General features: G+C 39.1%; 1 protein-coding gene across 1 annotated transcript in view; it reads right to left on the bottom strand.

Annotated features, from left to right (window-relative positions):
* npr3 (natriuretic peptide receptor 3) overlaps positions 1-15649 on the bottom strand; it is a 41430-nt gene extending 25781 nt beyond the window's left edge. Inside the window, exon 1 of the mRNA XM_042489008.2 lies at positions 14654-15649. Coding sequence (XP_042344942.1) covers positions 14654-15314 — 661 coding nt within the window. The 5' untranslated portion in view covers positions 15315-15649. The remainder of the gene's footprint in view (positions 1-14653) is intronic.
* Between the last annotated feature and the right edge of the window lie 2714 nt (positions 15650-18363).

Raw genomic sequence — 18363 nt, 5'->3', positions numbered from 1 at the left:
AAGCAAACAAGTGTGCACTGATGACCACCTGGCTGCAGCACAGATATCACTCACAGACACCTTTTTAAATAATGCCCATGAGGTTGCAATGCCCCTGGTTAAATGTGCCCTCATACTGTAAAGCAGCAAAAGACCTTCAGTAAGAAAGAGTCTGTTTAGACAGAGCTTTGCCTGTGGCTGGATTAGCAAAACAGACCAATATCTGGTCAAATAAATGCACCTCCTCTGCCCCTCGGAAGCAAACAGTGGGGGACAAAAGCACAGAGCTCTAAAACCATAAAGGTATAGGCTGCAGGGATAGGCTTAGACAAATATGCTGCGTTCGGGCTCAATGTGACCTTGGGGCCATCTGAAGTGCACTGGGTGCAAAAGGGATGCACAGCCAAAGCATGAAAGTCGCCCACCCACTTTGCAGAGGGCAAAGAAAAACAGTGTAGTCTTGTATGAAAGAAATTTTAACGCATTGCAACAAGGCAAACTCCTGGCATTACTTCATCAAAACCAACATGACGGGCAGATAAAGCCACCAATTAGACCTTAATAGTGGAGACCCTTTGCCAGCAGCTCCTGAAAAAACATTTTCTCTTCAAAACATTTTCAATAGAGCACTGAAAAGAATGTACACTTTGGTCTTGACACCACTGCTTACACCCATTTATAGACATGTAGGTCTCTAGTGGATAAGCCCTTGCACTTGGGATCATTGCCAGACCCACAGCTATTGAATTTGACCTCTCAACAGGTAGGCATGCAGTAGCCACAGTTCTGGATGAGGATGAATAGGCTCTCCTCCTGCTTGAGAGAGGAGATCCCTGCAGAGAGGCAGCTGCAATGGACTCACTGCCAGCAGACTGATTATCTCGGCATACCACCACTTTGCTGGCCACCAAGAGGCCACCAGATCAGGAACAGACACTGTTGGCAAACCCTCTCCAGAACAGGCAGTATCAATTCCACTGGGGGAAGTGCACTCAGATGCAAATTGGGCTATAGATGCATGAGTGAACCCACTTCTAGAGGTGTTTTGTGGTCTGTTATGAAAAAGAACATTGGACAGTGGCCTTGGAGGCCAAGATGTCCACCTCTGCCATGCCAAAATGATTCCATATTTGATCCCACTGACTCTGGGTAAACAAACTTTTCTGTAAATCCACAGAGAAGCCCAGTGCTTGGATGTGCGCTAGAACCAGCAACGGCTGCGTTGCTGCCCACTCTCGTGAGCTTGCCATCATCCAGATATGCCAAAATGAGAATGTCTCTCTCCTGGTGGGGAGCTAAAGCTGCCTCTACACATTTGGTAATGGTGCAGGAAGCCAGTGACAGGCTGAATGGCAGCACCAGGTTTTGTAAACTGTGCCTTTGAACACAAACATTAGAAATTATCTGTGATGTAGGTGTATTGCTACATGACAATAAGCATCTGGGAGATTGATTGTTAAACTTGTAAGTCAAGAAGTATTTGTTTAACACTTGCAGGCCCTGAAGTCCTTTGCCTTTCTTTCACATAACTAAATAAAGCTGTACTAATCTTTATTCTCCTCTGAAGCGGGAACCACTGGTATCACTTTCTTGTATGAGTGTTTCTTTCCACCCTCAGTACTGCTGCTGCCTCAACCACTACAATTGCGTTTTTAATATGGATCAGCCACAGGTGCCTCTGCGTCATTACCATAGATGCCAACTTTCTGCCATGGGAGAGCACCGCAAAGTGTGACACACAGAGAATGTGATCTGCAGCAATTCTAACCTCATTCTGAGGAGGTGCAGGGTGTACTAGTGTTCTCACCTCTGCCAGACACATGGCTTGGTATGTCTGGAGCATGATTACACTGTTCAGTAAGCAGGTGGGGTCTGCCTGCACTCTGTAAATCTTCACTAGCTGCAAAGTGGAAGAACTTGCAGTGTTTGGATGGAGGGGCTGTGGGGCCTCCAATGCCATAGTTATGAGACAGGGTCAGATAAGCTGCCAGGGATGGTTCCATAGAATGAGGAGTGAACAAGCCAACTTTGTTTGTTTAATCCAGATCCAAATACTGTCCATAAGTGGGCACCATAATGTGGGTAGACAGTGGTCTGTCTGACAGTGGCGTACTCCAAGAGATGATCAAGGAACATAGGCAGACGACCTTGACTGTCAGCTCTCGGGGAAGGGTTTCTGAACCAGGGGAGGACAGTGGTGACAGATGTATGCATACGTATGTGGGTTGGGTTTATGTAAATGTGATGTAAATGAGCAGCCACTGTTATCTGGCTCCCCAGGTAGGTGAGAATCTTTCAGAAACTTTGAGGCTGGATTTCTCACAAAACTAGTTTGAGGAGTGTCTACATTCAACAATGTGTTAGACATCATTGGAAAGCTTAGAAACTACACTTTCAGGATCTGCAAATAACTCAAAATTCCCCCAGGCGACTTGTTCCTGGTTTTTCCATGGCTGGACACATATATGCAGGCTGGGGCCTCACATACATCACCACAGATCATCTGCTTTAAGAGGTGGGAATAGAGGTGTTTTTGGGTAGGTCAAGTGGGGCGTGATATCCCATAATGTATATGTTGTACTGAGTAAATCGACCAAAAGGGAGCTACCATTGTGTAACCCTGAATAGGGTTTCAGGTTTTTAAGCCAGCTAATGCGAGGAACTCCTGAACTCTGATGTTATTAGATCTCAGGCTCCCTCCAACAATTCTCATTAAATATGTATCAAATAAAAACATGCAAGTAAAAAAAAAAGGTAATCAAAATGCTAATCTAATACATAAAATATGGCAGAAGTTAACTATATATAAAATTTAAGGTGTTTTTGGTAGACCATTACAAATGAATAAACCATATGTAAACAGGTATATAGTATGCATAACATGAACTTTTGATAAGGAGAGTTGCACACAGCCTATAAAACAAAGTCAAATATAAATGTGTAGTGACAATAAGTGATGAGCTCAAGAGTTCAGATCTTATTGGCTGCAGGGTGAAGCCATCCTTGAACCTGGTAGTGCAGGACTGGTGCTGCGCTACCATCTGCCAGGTAGCAGCAGGCAGAACAGTTTGTGGCTGGGGAGGATGGGGTTTTTGATAATCCTTTAGGTGTTCTAACCAATGCTGACAGCAGGAGGAGGTCCTCCATGGTTGGCAGCTCCATCCTGGTGATGTGCCATTTTCACAGCCTTCTGTAGTACAACTGCCATTCGAGGTGGTGATGCAGGCGGTTATGATTTTCTCAATGATGCCCCTGTAGATGTTGCAGAGTATCCTGGAGTCAATGTTGAACCTTCTCCAGTTTGCATTGGAAAAAGAGCTGCTGTCTTGCAATCTTCGTGATGGTGTCTGTGTGGCAAGTCCAGCTCAGATCCTCACTGATATTACCCAAGAGGAACCTGACGCTCCTGTTGTCTTCCCTTCTGTCTTGCTGAAGTTCAGATGGAGGTAGTTTGTCCTGGCACCAATATATCAGGGATTTGTCCTGTCACAGTTGGTGATCAAGCTGACTATAGTCATATCATCAGAAAACCGAGTAATGGTGTTGGAGCTGGATAGCCAAAAAGTTGTTAGTGAATAAGGTGAACAGGAGAGGGCTGGGTATGTAGCCCTCAGGGGCCCTGGTGTTCAGAGTCATGGGGGAGGAAGGGTGGTGTCTTTCCGCACATCCAGCAGTCTACCCATGAGGATGCTCAGGATCCAATCACAGAGGGCGGTGTTGAGTCACAGCTGAGTTTAATGACAAGGTTTGAGGGCAGACGAGTGAGGGAAGTGTGGAGGTCTAGAGTGATGGCGTTTGTTAATCCAACATATTCTCATCCCAACTCTGTCAGTGACCTTCCGTGTCTACTTATGATGTTTTAGGTAACCTCATACGTCAGCTGTTAATGCTCCAGGATATTGTTGCCATGATGTGATGTCAACAAATGCACATGGTGGGATGACACAACACTGTCCTTATTTTTACACAAAAGCACATGGCAACCAATGCAGACCATCATGGTCATGGATGGTTAAGTTTAGGCCAAAAAAAGGCACAAAGTGTACAAACCCCCCCTCTGAAATCCACACAGGAATCAAATTCTGGACTCCCACACAAAACTCGGTTGTTTGTAGGACCCATCCACCTCCCCATCCCCCAGAAATGGTCGAAACATGTAGACACACCCCGTCCCGTCCGGCCATTGACCAGGGTATAATAATAAAAACACTGGATCTTTCTTTCTATGCATTTTGTGATGGAGCAAATGTGTCTTTGTTGTGCTCCCAAACAGGCTGTTCTCTCTAACTGTTCAAATGTTTTCCTACAAAAAGTAATGTACCCAAATTCATAAATATCCCACATATTTTGAAAGGCTGTGATCATGTGGTCAATGTGCTGATGGGAGTTAACACAGATGCAGTCCAGAGCTATCTTGCAAGGAGGTGGGTTGGAGTGGTAGATTGGTCAGAAAAATCTGGTCTTTCCCATCAGAACTCTCCCCTGAAGATGTGTGTTCAGAACCGTGTGAACTTGACTGAACTTTGAGTCATTTTAAGGTATGTGCTTGCCACGTTTCTTTTCTTAAACCAAACCACAATAACTTTTCTTGTCTAAACCTAGTGACACCAAACCATGTTTTTTTTTCCCTAAACTTTTACTGCATAAATCTAACCTCCGTAAGTAACTTTACAAAAGATGGAATGTCATTTGCGGGCCGCTAATTTGTATGATATCAAACAAACTCAAACTGTTTTACATGCATTTTCATTCATATCATACCGACCGTTCTATGACTGATTTTTAATATCTTAATATTTTTATATTTGTAATTATGTTTTTACTATCGTATTGTTTCCTTCGTTGCTTATACTTCTTTGTTCTTCTCATAGCTGCTGTAATATTGTGAATTTCCCCACTGCAAGACTAATAATCTTATGAAAATAAATACATGTACAATATATTATGTCATAATATCTTATGACAATATGCTCTCTTGAAACAAATACCACTCTGTAGTACTGACGCAAGAAGAGACACTGAGAGACACTGCATGCAGCTGTGCTTGGTGTTAACTTGAGACATCTTGGTGTCATTCATAAAATAAGGACACTACAGTTAATAAATAGAGCCCTATTTTGACTCTACAAGTATAACATCATGTTATGTGATATGTCTTGGGTACACAGACTGTTTGGGTGTCTCCATGTGCACATGTCATTTTTGTTCATGTATGTGCTGTGGCAGTAAGTGCAAATGGCTGGGTGATGCAGAATACAAATTGGAAGGTGATTAAAAGTGAATAAAACTCTTGGTCATATCACTGGTCCTGGCACGTGCAGGGGGGGGGGGGCGGAGGGTGCTGGAGCACCTGCCCCTTTTCCTCTCGATGCCCAAAGTGCCCTTTTGTCGAGTATGTGTGTGTGTATGTGGTTGCCCTCGGTCGGTCACATGATCCACGTAAACGTGCCCACACTTCGTCACTCACCGGCTGGTCTCATACCTCTGATAAATGATGAAAATAACTTAACACATTAATCTGCTTCTCAAGAAATTCATATTGTTGTCTGGCAAGTTCAGTGATAATACACATAGTCAACAGAAAGCATGGCGGGGAATCATATCTATCCACCCCCATATCAGTTTTAATTAGAATATATCTTATGAGTGGTCACGTCATACTGTGTTTGCACTGTCATGTATTTCAAGTGTAAAACATGAAATGCCACATGCAAAAAATGAAGTAACATATGATTAATTAGCCCTAGCAATCCAATATCTCCCCCATAAATTCTGTTCTTTGTATTTGTATTTGTCCTTGAGTTTTATGTAAGCCTCTTTCAGTATTTTATATTCTTTATTTTGTATGTAATTACTCTATAAGTCCCATCATTATCATTATTGTTGTTGTTATTATTATTATTATTATCATTATTATTATTATTATTATTATTATTATTATTATGTCATTGTTTTGGGGTTTTGTTATAATGTGGACTTTGGGGGTTTTGTTTTTTCTCCTTGTTTCTAGTTACTGATGTTCTGTTTCTTGTTTTATTTTGTTATTTTTACTCCTTGTGTGTCACCTGTGCTTTTGTGTTCAAGTCTTGTTTGCTCCACCCTAGTGTTCCCAATCACACCTTCTTTACTTCACCAATCCTTGCCTTTCCCTCCTGCTCCTGTGTCCACCTACCCAGCTGTGTGTCATTGTCTTGATTAGTGCCTTTCTGTATATATACCTGTTTTTCCCTTTTTCCTTTGTCAGTTTGCCTTCTTTCCTCGCTGTGTTCCTGTTCTCCCTGCTGCTTCGTTCCTGTTCTCCCTGCCGGGTTCCTGCCCTGTGTTTTATCCAAGTGCTTTTCATCAACCTGCAGCAAAAACAAAACTGAAACAAACGGTTTAGTTTTTGCTTATGTTTTAATTTGTCCTTTGTATTTTTGGTCACCTGTTGTTTTTTTGTGGATTTTCTTCAGTATTAAAGCTTGCTGTTTATTAGTACTTGTGGCTCCTTTTTTGTGTTTCTGCTTTTTGGGTTCTCATCCTGCCTCAAACCTGACATATCATTATTATTATTATTATTATTATTATTATTATTATTATTATTATTATTATTATTATTATTATTAAATAGTCAAAATTGATGGTATAAGGACCAGCATGATGTGTGTAGTGGTGTGGGGATTTCTTCTGTATTCTGTGGTAGGCTGGTCTAATTTGCATGTGATTTAATGAAGTTAAATACAGTAGACAGACGTGCATAATGCACCTCTCCAACCAGAGTCTGCAGATTTATAAACGTAACTGTCCAGCTGCCTTCAGCTGTCTGTAGGGATTTAATGAGCCTATTATGCCAGTTTGACACCATGAACTTTATATCTGACAGTCTAATTAGCTTTTCAAAATGTAAATGTGATGTAAATGTGAGCCATCTGAATAATCTAGGAAGACTGTGGTGAAATATTGGAGGCCTCGACCGCTTTAACTGAAGTACAAAAAAAGCATCTTAATCAGCAAATCAGTTATCATATAAACTGGAAAAAAAAAATGTGTTTTTAAGGAGGCTTCAAATGCATTATATGGTGTTGATAATTAACACCTGCTTATGTATTTATATTTTATTATTTATACCAATTTACCAGTATTTTGTAAATCTTTTATCTGCAAATTATTTGTATGGGGTTCCTGAACTCTAAACCTGACAAACTCAATCAGCAACTACATCAACACAAATGAAATGCTGATGCATCTAAAGCAAGCCAGGAATGAGCTGCATGTTCCTTTAAAAAACAAAAGTAATGTATGGCATCTAAACTAGGAGCCCCATGTATTGTTTTCAATAACCCCTGAACTGCGCAAATTGAAATGAGTAATTAATAATATGCCTTTTGCAAACACGTAACTCTAGAAAAAATGGGAACTGGCTCCCTCGTGCATGATGCAGCAGGCGCTACAAGAGGTTTTATTGCATCATATTACTCTTCAAAAATATTTGCTTAAGTCATGAGCAAACCGGTGATGGAAACCCCCCTAATGATGCATTAACACAAAAGGAAATAATCTGTGAATGCTTACAATTTATTTTCCCAAACATCAATATTCATGCTATCAAATAACATCAAACATAACATGTTTAGCACAGTGCTCTTGCTCAAGCACCTGCTCTTTTTCCCTGTGACTTGATAAGTAATTTTTTTATATTAATTTTCTAATTTTCTAAATTTTAGTCTTGCCCATGGCACTAAATCCTGAATTTAAAGCGGGTTGCATTTCAGTTTTAATTTTGCGAGACCACACAAGCCACTGCCCCTCCCTCTTCAACTTCCATTGCTGTCATAGCCACTACAGTTTACACATGCAGATCAATGGCTGTGCAGAGCAGCATCCACATCTCCCTGAACTGCTGTCACGGACATTCAGGTAACTACAGTACTTGTCCTATAAGCCTCCATATCATATGTAGCTGTTGTGCAAGTGTCATCAGTATGTGATCACCTTCTGGCTATTCCAAAGTCGAGCAGGGCCCCTCAGCTTTGGAATGACCTACCTGAGGAGATAAGGCTTGCAGAATCAGTGACTTCTTTTAAATTGATTCCTGAAACCCATTTTCATAGACTTACTTTTATGTTATGATGTGTTTTTATCTCTTTTTTTCTTTTTGTTTATTTTTTATTTATTTTACTATATATTCATGTTTTAGACATTTTATTTCCCTTTATTTGTGGTTGTTATTGCATTTATTGCTTTTTGTTGGTTTTGGTCTTTTTGTTTTTATGATTTTATACTGACATTTTGTGTCCTGCATCTTCCATTATTCGTCCTCTTGTTTTAATTTTATCCTAATTCTACCCTAGTTTCGTCTCGCTTGTGCTCAGTTTGGCTTTCTGTTGTTGTATCGCCTTCTATATTTCCCTATTTCCCATTTCTGCTTTTGCTTTTGTGTCAAAGCACTTATTTTAAAAGGCGCTATATAAATAAAGTTATTATTATTATTACCAAATTACATATAGTATTATTTTTAATTTTTAATTGCCACCTGCCCCTGTGTTTTCTTTTACATAAAAAAAAGACAGGAAAACAAAAGAGAAAACAAACAAACAAAAAAACGTGATGCAGGAAATTTCAGCAGAATGCAAGAAATTAACTTGTTGTTCATCTATCTCTTATTCATCTGTTTTTATCTCCTTTGTTTTATTCCCACTGATGTGTTGTCATCTTGTTGAATTGCTTCTTGTATTATTTTTATCATCTTTTATTGCAGTTATTTTATTTTCTAAATCTTTTTTCATTTAGTACTTTTACTGCCTTTTTTGTGATCTGCTCGTTATTCCTTTTATTCGCTTTATTCTTGTTGACCCTTTGTGTTCGCATTTTGTTTTGGATTTGTTTGACTGTTCTAGACCTTTCTCTGTTTGGCATGTGTTAATGTCTATTTTTATTCTTCCCCAAGTTCCTGCCTTTGCTTAGTCTGTCAAAGCACCTTGTAAACAATTGTTTCTAAAGGTGCTATATTAATAAAGTTATTCTTTTTAATATTATAACAGACCACGGCCCAGCTAGATGCAGCATTCTGCCTATGAAAACATTTCAAACATGAAATGTGAAAAACGGGAAACCAATCAGACTCCTCGGGCAAGTTACCAGATTTAATTATTGGCATTGTATGTTTCTTCAAACCACAAATACATATCATATGAACCTTTCTAAAGTGACTTAGTATTTGAGCTGACAAGAGAGGATGTTGGATGGTGTGTCACCAAGAGGAGATGCCTACCAGGCTGCAGATCACTGTTTGAGACTGACAAATAATAGAAACGATTGTGCTTTTGCAAGTTTTCAACTGCTTTTTAGCCACCAAACATGGCACTTCTCAACCTGAGGTGCCAGCCATGATGGCATCAGTGGGTGTGTCATATTCTGCAGGTTAAAAAAGGGTCTGGCATGTATTAGTATTCCACACCCTCTTATCATTAATTGTTGGTCCATGCTTGTTTTCTGGATAAAACTTAATATCAGTAATAACATAACAAAACCTTGCAGGTAACCAATACTCTACCATCTTGCTGCGACTGCTTTTACCTCCATTACACATCGTGCAACGCCATCCGTTGATGTTACATCCTATATTACAATAGTTCTGTCTAAAACTGGAAACACATGCTGGTTTAGCACCAAAGTTCTGAGAGTCCTGACGAAACAAGTTCAAGAACCAGAGCTCCTCTGGTGGAAAAGGGGTTAAAGATATGTATAGATTTTGAAAGTCTATAATGGTTTTAACAGTATAGATATTAGAAATGTTTAAATGACTGTATTGAGACTGTTGAAGGGCATTGATTACAAGATCATTTTAGCAGTTGCATTGTTATGCACTTGCACAATTTTCGAGTTCATGAACCCAAAACCCCACATTTATGTACGTCAATCTTTCTGTTTCTGTAGATGTTGTACTGGAAATGTAAACGTGACAGCATGATTGACTCCAGTGTGCAGCATAGTCACAATAAGCTCAAGTGCCAGGGCACTGAAAGCTGTGTGCAAAACTGAGAAATGGAATAGAATCATCAAAAAGGAAATCTTAAAATCACGTCTCATCTAGACATGTTAACGAGTTTTTATACGCATGTAAATCTCCAATAAAACATGCTGATAAAACGTGCTGAAGCAAGCCTGCCTCTCCTCTTTAACACTGCTCAGAGTCTGATTAAAGCTGTAAAATCTCTGCTGAAACCCTTCAAACCTCTCAGTTAGACACCTGACATGCCGGGAATACTAATTTCTTGCCATCAGGTGCACTTTGTGGCTCTGCGGCATTTAGCATGTATAATGTATGCTAATTTATACAACAGCCACCTCTCTGATATGTGATGTAATCAGAAACTGTCATGACCACAGGATTGTAGTTGTAAGCTGCTGATCCAGTGCTGGAACAGGATCGGCACACACACATTCACATTTGGTTTGGCTTTAAAAGTGCTGCAACAGCGGGACTTGTCACATCATCTAGCTTTAAAAACACAGCATGTGTATGTGCACAGTTACATTAGACTAGTAGCTGAGGTTCACTTTCCCCCAAAATCATTTATTCAGAGGGCCATGTGGCTACATCATACCTTTAATATGTTTAAAGTTCTCATTTGAAAGCTTATGGAAAATTTCAAAGTGTCTTATTTTCTTATTTTTCCAACAACATTTCAGTTATTTTTGTTATTCATAAATATCTGACTGGCCCACCTGAGATACTGCCATTTGTTTTGAAATTGTTCAGAATAAGATGATGATGATGATGATGATGATGATGATGATGAATGATTTGGTCACTTGTATTTCAGTCTAAATACAAGTCTAAATGGACTTGGCAAATGAAGTTGCGTTTGTATAGAGCTTTTCTAGTTATTCAATCACTCAAAGCACTTTCACGCTACTTGTCACATTCACACACTGGTGGCCAAGGTTACCGTAAAAGGTTCCACCTGCTACTCAGCTCACAAACATTCACTCCGGCTCGTTCTAATTTTGAACTTGGAAAATAACGTCACTTTGACAGTGCTTTTGGTGCAAGTTGGTGACAATGAAAGGCACATTTTGCGTGCACATGAAATGCTGCTGGATGGCATCAGGTGAAATGCGGCTAGACCGAACCCGTTATATTGTATGCTGGCGGACAGCCCTGTCGCATAGGCATGACACATGTCAGAAGGGCATCAGATTGAATCGCTGCTGGTTAATAGCTCCTTTACTATATTGTAACTGTAGTTTATTTAATTTTTTTTTGTATTTTAGTAGTCTATAGCCTAAAAATTTTGCAATTTTATTCTAAAACCACATCACCTAGCCCAACCCTAAAGTCCTCTTGACAATTTCAGACAACTAACCCATTTGGTTCATCTCTTTAGTGTGTAGACATATGGTAATGTGTGATGCCAACAGCAGCGGGACATTATGTAAGTATGTCCGAGTGATGGGGAATGCGGGTGGGGTGAGGAAAAATGAAACACAGATGCCTGTCAGCTCTAACAGGAGGGATGGATGAAGTGTCTTTATTAAGCTCTGCAGCTCATGAATGTTAATAACCTATCAAATACTTATTCAAATTACTGAAGGAACAATTCACCTACAAAATGACACTTTCCATATCAGTTAATCGCTGCCTGTTTCCGTTCATTTGTGGGAAAAACTTTGTTTTTCTCATGTGAGAATCCTAAAAAGTCGAACCTTCTTCATGAATTGAAGTAAACAGAGTCCACATTTAACAACAGCAAATCAATAACAAACTCTCATACAACGCATGCCATATAATCCAAGCCTCATTTAGCCAGTCATAGGTTCAGTACTTCCCAAACATTTGCATTTCCACTAATACATTTGGATTTAAAATGAGTACAAACAGTTTCATGCACGGCTGAGCAGCGTGCCTGGGCACATGCATGAGTCTGAACTCTGCTCAAGCACGCGCGTGCTCAGGCACGCTCAGAGTGTGCTACTTGTAGTCTGAAGTGTTTTGTATTGGTACTTTGTAGTGAAAATGTATTCCTTTTGTGATTTATAATGTAAGTGACAAGGGACAAACTTCAAACTCTTTGTTCAGGGTGAAATGCATTCTACAGTTCAGCTGAAGCTAACACAAGGCTCCAGCAGTCTGAGTTTAACACACCAGGTGATTATCCTCCAAAATCAGTCTGTTTAATACAGTGTTCCCTCTGTGTTTTCCTGGATCATGTTAACACGATGAGCTGCAAATTAAATGGAATTTAAAAAAAGAAAGAAAAAAAAAGATATTCACTAACTCAGACTGCTTAATTCTCACACTACTTTTGGCTAAACTTTAGAACAAAAAGTAAAATAACACAAGGCCGTAGCCATGGAGTCAACAAAGCAGGGGATTAAATCCGCCCAGGGGACTGCTGGGTCCCTCTACCAAAAAAATCTAAATTTTGATAACTCATTTTCCATGACATAATATTATTTATCATATGCAAGTACAGCTATATAGTATGCTATATGAATATGCAAAAAGTTAAATGTGCTACAGTAAATTTCACATGCAGCCAACACCAACACTTGACTCAGACATCTCGTTGGCTATGTGACAAATATTAAGTAATGAAGACATTAATGTTAGTTGAATATGTCCATGTGTAGTGTTCTGCTGCAGTATGGCAACACCACTTAGACACAAAACTGCAGTACACCGTAATACTAGAAATGAGAAAATACTAGAAATTCTAGAAATTAAAAGCAATCTTTTTGGTTTATATTTTTTTATTTTATTATATTTGAGTGTCCATAATATATCTTATAATTACCTTGCAATGCTTAATAACTGTTTTAATGTGGGCCTACATATGGGCAACTGAGTCTTAGAAACCTACTCTTTAATCATGAGTTTTTGTAGTTCTCTTGAGTTTCAGACTGTTGATGGGCAAACAATTTGAAGATGTCACCTCTGATCCTGTGATGTGCATTTTCTATTATTTTCTGACATTTTATAGACCACCATATCAATGAAAAAAATAATTCAATTGATAATAATATTAATAATGAATAATTCATTGCAGCTCAAATTTAATACCTAATGGTATGGCATACAAAAACACAAAAATATTTGACATTTTAAATTGGAATATCTTGACTATCAAAGCCTAACTGATTATATTAATTCATGGGGTATTAATAAGCAGTAATGTTTGTAGCTCCAAACTAGTGTGTAGATGACAACTAGGGCTGCAGAGGTATACCGGTTTCACGGTATACCATGATATGAAAATTAATAGTTACTTATTTATGGTATTGAAAAAAACACAGCTGGACAGAGTATGTCATCTTTATTTTCGCTATTTTCTTTCTTTTTTTAAAATTATTTTTGGGGCTTTTTATGCCTTTAATCTATAGGACAGATTTAGGCATGAAAAGGGGAGAGAGAGAGGGGATGGCATGCAACAAAGGGCCGAGGCCGGAATTGAACCTGCGGCCGCTGCAGCAAGGACACAGCCTCCATACATGGGGCACCCACTCTATCCGAGCCACCGGGTGCCTCTATTTTAGCTGTTTTAAAAAGGGAGACTAGTTCCCCATACTTCTTTAATATTAAAAACTATTTCAAGTTTAATTATAGTGATGAAACATTTGTTCATTTGAGGTCATTCATATTAATGTTAATTCTGTAATATTGTGATATTGTGAACACTATGATATTTTTGGAGAGGGTTATCATAGGGTAAAAATCTCATCCTGTTGCAAGTCGAATGACAAGTGAAGCCAACAAGAATTGCCAGGGGCGTAGCACCAAATTCTCAGCCCTATGCATATGCAGTCTCAGTGGGCCCCCCACCCTTCTCTCATGCACCTTTTAAAATGTGGTTTTTTTTTCAAAGTCAGTTTGCTGTCTTTCCCTTTTATTTCTTTCTTTCTTGAGGGAAAACATGATATCGTATTTTGTTGCTCCATTAGCATAATCAGTCATTTACTTGGCTCTAGCTGTGTTTAGAAACATATATTAGTGCAGGGGCAGTCAAACCTTTTAGCAACTTTAAGGCATGAGAGGGGCCAAAGAGAGTTTCAACTCTCAAATATGGACAGAAGGCACTGAGCAATGACAAAAGAAATTAATAAAATGTACAAGAAATTTACCTGAAAATTAGAACAAAAAAATCAAAAACAAAACATTTTCATCAAGCCTTTTAAAAATATTTTATAAATTAACCAATTTCTTGCAATCTGTGGAACACTTATGCATTTATTCCCATGCTTTTGGAAGAAATCCCAAAGGGTTTAGAGATCTCAATATTGTGAAAAGCGTCTGAATGCAGCTAAAGAAGTGATGCCACTCCACATTTCAAAAGATTATCCAATATCTTTAGTCAGTTTTCTTTGAGTTATGTCACTAATTACTAAGAAATAAAAAAAAATGCAAATAAAACTTAACTTTTAATTTTCCAGGGCTCCCTTTTAATTTGGCCCTGGGAAATCAGTCCCACTTTTCTCCTCGCTATGACGCTCTAAAGTGTTGTAATACTGTAATACACGACATAGTGGGAAAAAATATGTTCCCTTTGATTAATCTTTTTTTATGTAAAAGTGACACCAGCACTTAGTTGTGATGCAAAACTATCATGTCAAAAGGTCAACGCCGACCTTAAAAACAGTTTCTATATCATCTAATTAATTTAGGATACAGAGGACGTATTGAAATATGCATTACCTTCAGTTTCGTGGATGTTTTGGAGGATGTCGTCAGTGTCCAGGCGATTCTCGTGGAAGAAAGCGTATGTTTTAATGTCAAAGTTAGCCATCAGGTGATAGATTCCCTCCAGAGTGAAGTAGCAGTTGCGCTCCTCCTTGTCGTCCTCGTACACCAGCAGCGCGCTCTTCCAGGTAAAGTGCTCGAACATCGCGGTGAACGTCTCTGCCATCTTCACGTAGGAAGGAGCGATGCGGGTCAGGTGGGAGTATTCGCTCTTCTTGTTGCTGAAGCCGGCGGCCAGGGCACCTGCCGAGATCACTGGGATGTCCCAGTGGGATGCCAGCCTCACCACCGCCGCCGCCTCGTACTCGCACACTGGACCCAGAATCAGATCCGGCTTTTGGCCACACGACCTGTCCACTAACTTGAACAGGGCATCATTGACACACTCCGAGTTCTCAAACTGGATGTTGAAGTGGAAGCCGGAGTACTGTCCTCCGTCTGTCTTCAGCCGCTGCTGTGAGTAACGGATCGCCGGTGCCACTCGCGCGTGTGAAAAAGGGTAGGAGTTATTTAGAGGTAAAAATACCAAAACGTCTATGTCCTCGGTGATAGTATCTGTCATAACTGGACTCAGGAGCATCAAAAAGTACACACACTGTGTGCTGAGATCTGGCATGATTCGACTCTCCAAGTCCCACTTCAGGTAAATGACCAAGTGTTGCAGAGATGTTCTTCAAATGTTTCTTTCCTCAAGTTGGCTCCACTTGGCAGTGCACATCCAGCTGCAAACTGAGAGCCCTCCGCCGTGCGTAAATGGCTTTATGGTAAATAACTCTATTTGTCTTTTAAATAAGCGAATCTGCCCAGATGTGCGTGTTTTATTCTGCATTGAGAGTTCCTCCGATAGGCTCCTGAACCTGCTTTAAATGTTCTCTCAGCAGCTGATCCTGCCAGGCTCGGAGATCGTTCCAGTTCAGCCAGCAGCCACCACACACGCTGGCTGCGGCTTGGAGTTTTGAAGCATCTTTTCAGGATTATTCCTGCGTCATCGGAGCGCTGCCCACCTCCTTCTTAAAGCGACACTGCAGCCGAGCTCACAATGAGTCACTTCAAGAGAGCCTCAGTTAATGGACTTAATGGGAATTATGGTTCTGTGAGCCTGAAACAACAAGCCCAAACACACAACTTTCCTGTGTGTTTTTCAAAGGTGCACTTATTCATGATATATCGGACTACAGCCAGGGGGAAAAACTACTGCTAATGTAAAAAAAACAGCAAAAAAAAAAAAAAAAAGGGAAGCTGAATCATAATGTGGAATTAGCAAAATGACATTGATGGTAAAGGAAACTAAAGGAAAGTTTCTTGGAATCTTAATCAACAAGAAACTTACGTGGAAAGATCATATCAGTTTTCTTCAATCTTGAATTCAATTTTATTTATAAAGCAATTGCAGTTTGCCTCAAAGGGCTTAACAGCATACAACATTCTTCTGTCCTTAGACCCTCACAGCATATAAGGAAAAATGCCCTCAAAAAACACTTTAATGGAAAAATAATGGTAGGCACCTCAGGAAGAGCAACTGAGGAGGGATCCCTCTTCCAAGATGGACAGATGTGCAATAGATTTTGTGTTTACAGAACAAATCAAACAAATAAAATTACAGTAATCAATATGACAAAATGATACAGGGAGAGACAGAGAGATACATAACAACAACAATAGTAACAATGATGATATAACAATAGTATAAAAATATTAATAACATAATGTGTGTATAATTTGACAATTATAATAAGATAAGATGATACTTTATTGTCTGTTTCCATGGAAATTTGTCCCGCATCCCCAAGCTCTTAACAATCAAAAAATAGCATGAAGACGATAAAAAACATATAAAAACATATTCATATTGTAAACATCATATATTCAGAGAAACCCCTATCCAGTCACAGTATATGCGTGAAATATAATTCCAATCTGTGTTGAGTTGCTGATTGCATGTGTAATGTTATGAGCAAGCGAGTCACCAGCTGAGCAGTGCCTCCCTTCCCTACTTTTGGTCTTTGAATTTTATGTCACATGTTTATAACTGCAGTAGAAATATGGCTAATAATTATGGCAAAAGAATTATGGCAGATATGACAAAGCCTGGTTACTCAGAGATTTGGAAGTGAGGAGGAGGATTTTAAATTCAATTCTGGGTTTTACAGGGAGCCAGTGCAAAGAAGCGAAAACAGGAGAAATATCATCCCTTTTCTTGGTTTCCATTAGTACATGTGCCGCAGCATATTACTGGAGAGTCTTAAGAGATTTGTTGGAGCAACCCAATAATTAGGAAATACAATAATCCAGCCTAGATGTAACAAATGAGTGGACTAATTTTTCTGCATCTTTTTGAAACAGGATATGCTTAATTTTTGCAATATTACACAAGTGAATGAAAGCAGTCCTTGAAGTTTGTTTTAAATTAGAGGGAAAAGACAAATATTGATCAAACATCAGGTGGCGCTGGAGGCCAATGCAATGCCATCTAGAGAAATTACATCCTTAGAAAAAGAGTTTCTAAGGTGTCTGAGGCCAAGTACAATAACTTCAGTTTTGTCTTAATTTAACATCAAGAAAATTACACTTATCCAGGTTTTAATGTTTGAGGTTGTTTGAGATAACTGATAGGTTTCTTCTAGCTTCATCTCTAGGTACATTTGTGTATCATTTGCATAACAATGGCAATTTATGGAATGATTTCTAATAATTTTGCCAAGGGGAAGCACATAAAAAGTGAACAGGATTTGTCCAAGATCAGAACCCTGTGCGACTCTGTAGCAGACTATACTACATATGGAGGATTGATCATTAACATGAACAAACAAAGAATGATCTGATAAGTATGACTTAAACCAGCTTAATGCTGTTCCTTTCAGGCCAGTTAAGTATTCCTGTCTGCACACTAAGATTTGATGATCAATTGTGTCAAATGCAGCACTGAGATCGAATAAAATCAGTACAGAGACAAGACCTTTATCAGAGGCAATCAATAAGTCATTAGTAATCTTTACCAGAGCCATCTCTGTTTTATGATGCACTCTAAATCCTGACTGAAAATCCTCAATAAACTATTATCTTAGAGAAAGTCACACAGCTAATTAGCAGCTAGTTCTTTTTAAAGGATTTTAGAGAGAAGGAGAAATAAGAATTCTGTATATATTTGGCTGAAACCTCTGAAACCTAGGATTGTTTTTATTTTTGTCAATTAATGTGAATAAGAGCGTTCTATGGCATGGCAGAGGGCCTTCCTATACATTTTAAGACTGTCCTGCCAGACTAAATGGGACTCTTCCAGGTTGATTGAACGCTAGTTTCTTTTAAAATTTTTGCAATATTTGTTTTAATTTGAGGTAATTTTCTTTGTTTCATCATCTTTTTAAGAGGTGCAATGGAGTCAAGATAATCTATCAAGAAGATAATCAATTTGGGAGGGACTTACAGGAGCATGGAGCAAAACCGCAGCGGAGCCATACTGCAATGCACATGCAAGCAGTGGAAATCCTGGGTAAATGATAGCGGTTATATTAAGACATGATATTGGGTTTAACCCTCTGAAACCTGAGCTAACTGGCTTTTCTTTTAAGAACAGTAGTATGTGGTCCAAAAATATCGTAAAAATGTCATAATATAGTTTGTCTTCAAAAAATTGATGAAACTGTTATAGTAGCGAATGTCATCCA

This window comes from Plectropomus leopardus, chromosome 4 (assembly GCF_026936395.1).
Source record: "Plectropomus leopardus strain MGB_pleo_1.0 chromosome 4, ASM2693639v1, whole genome shotgun sequence".
NCBI classification, from domain to species: Eukaryota; Metazoa; Chordata; class Actinopteri; order Perciformes; family Serranidae; genus Plectropomus; species Plectropomus leopardus.
The sequence above is the reverse complement of the archived record's forward strand: the minus strand, read 5'-3'. Positions and strand labels throughout refer to the sequence as shown.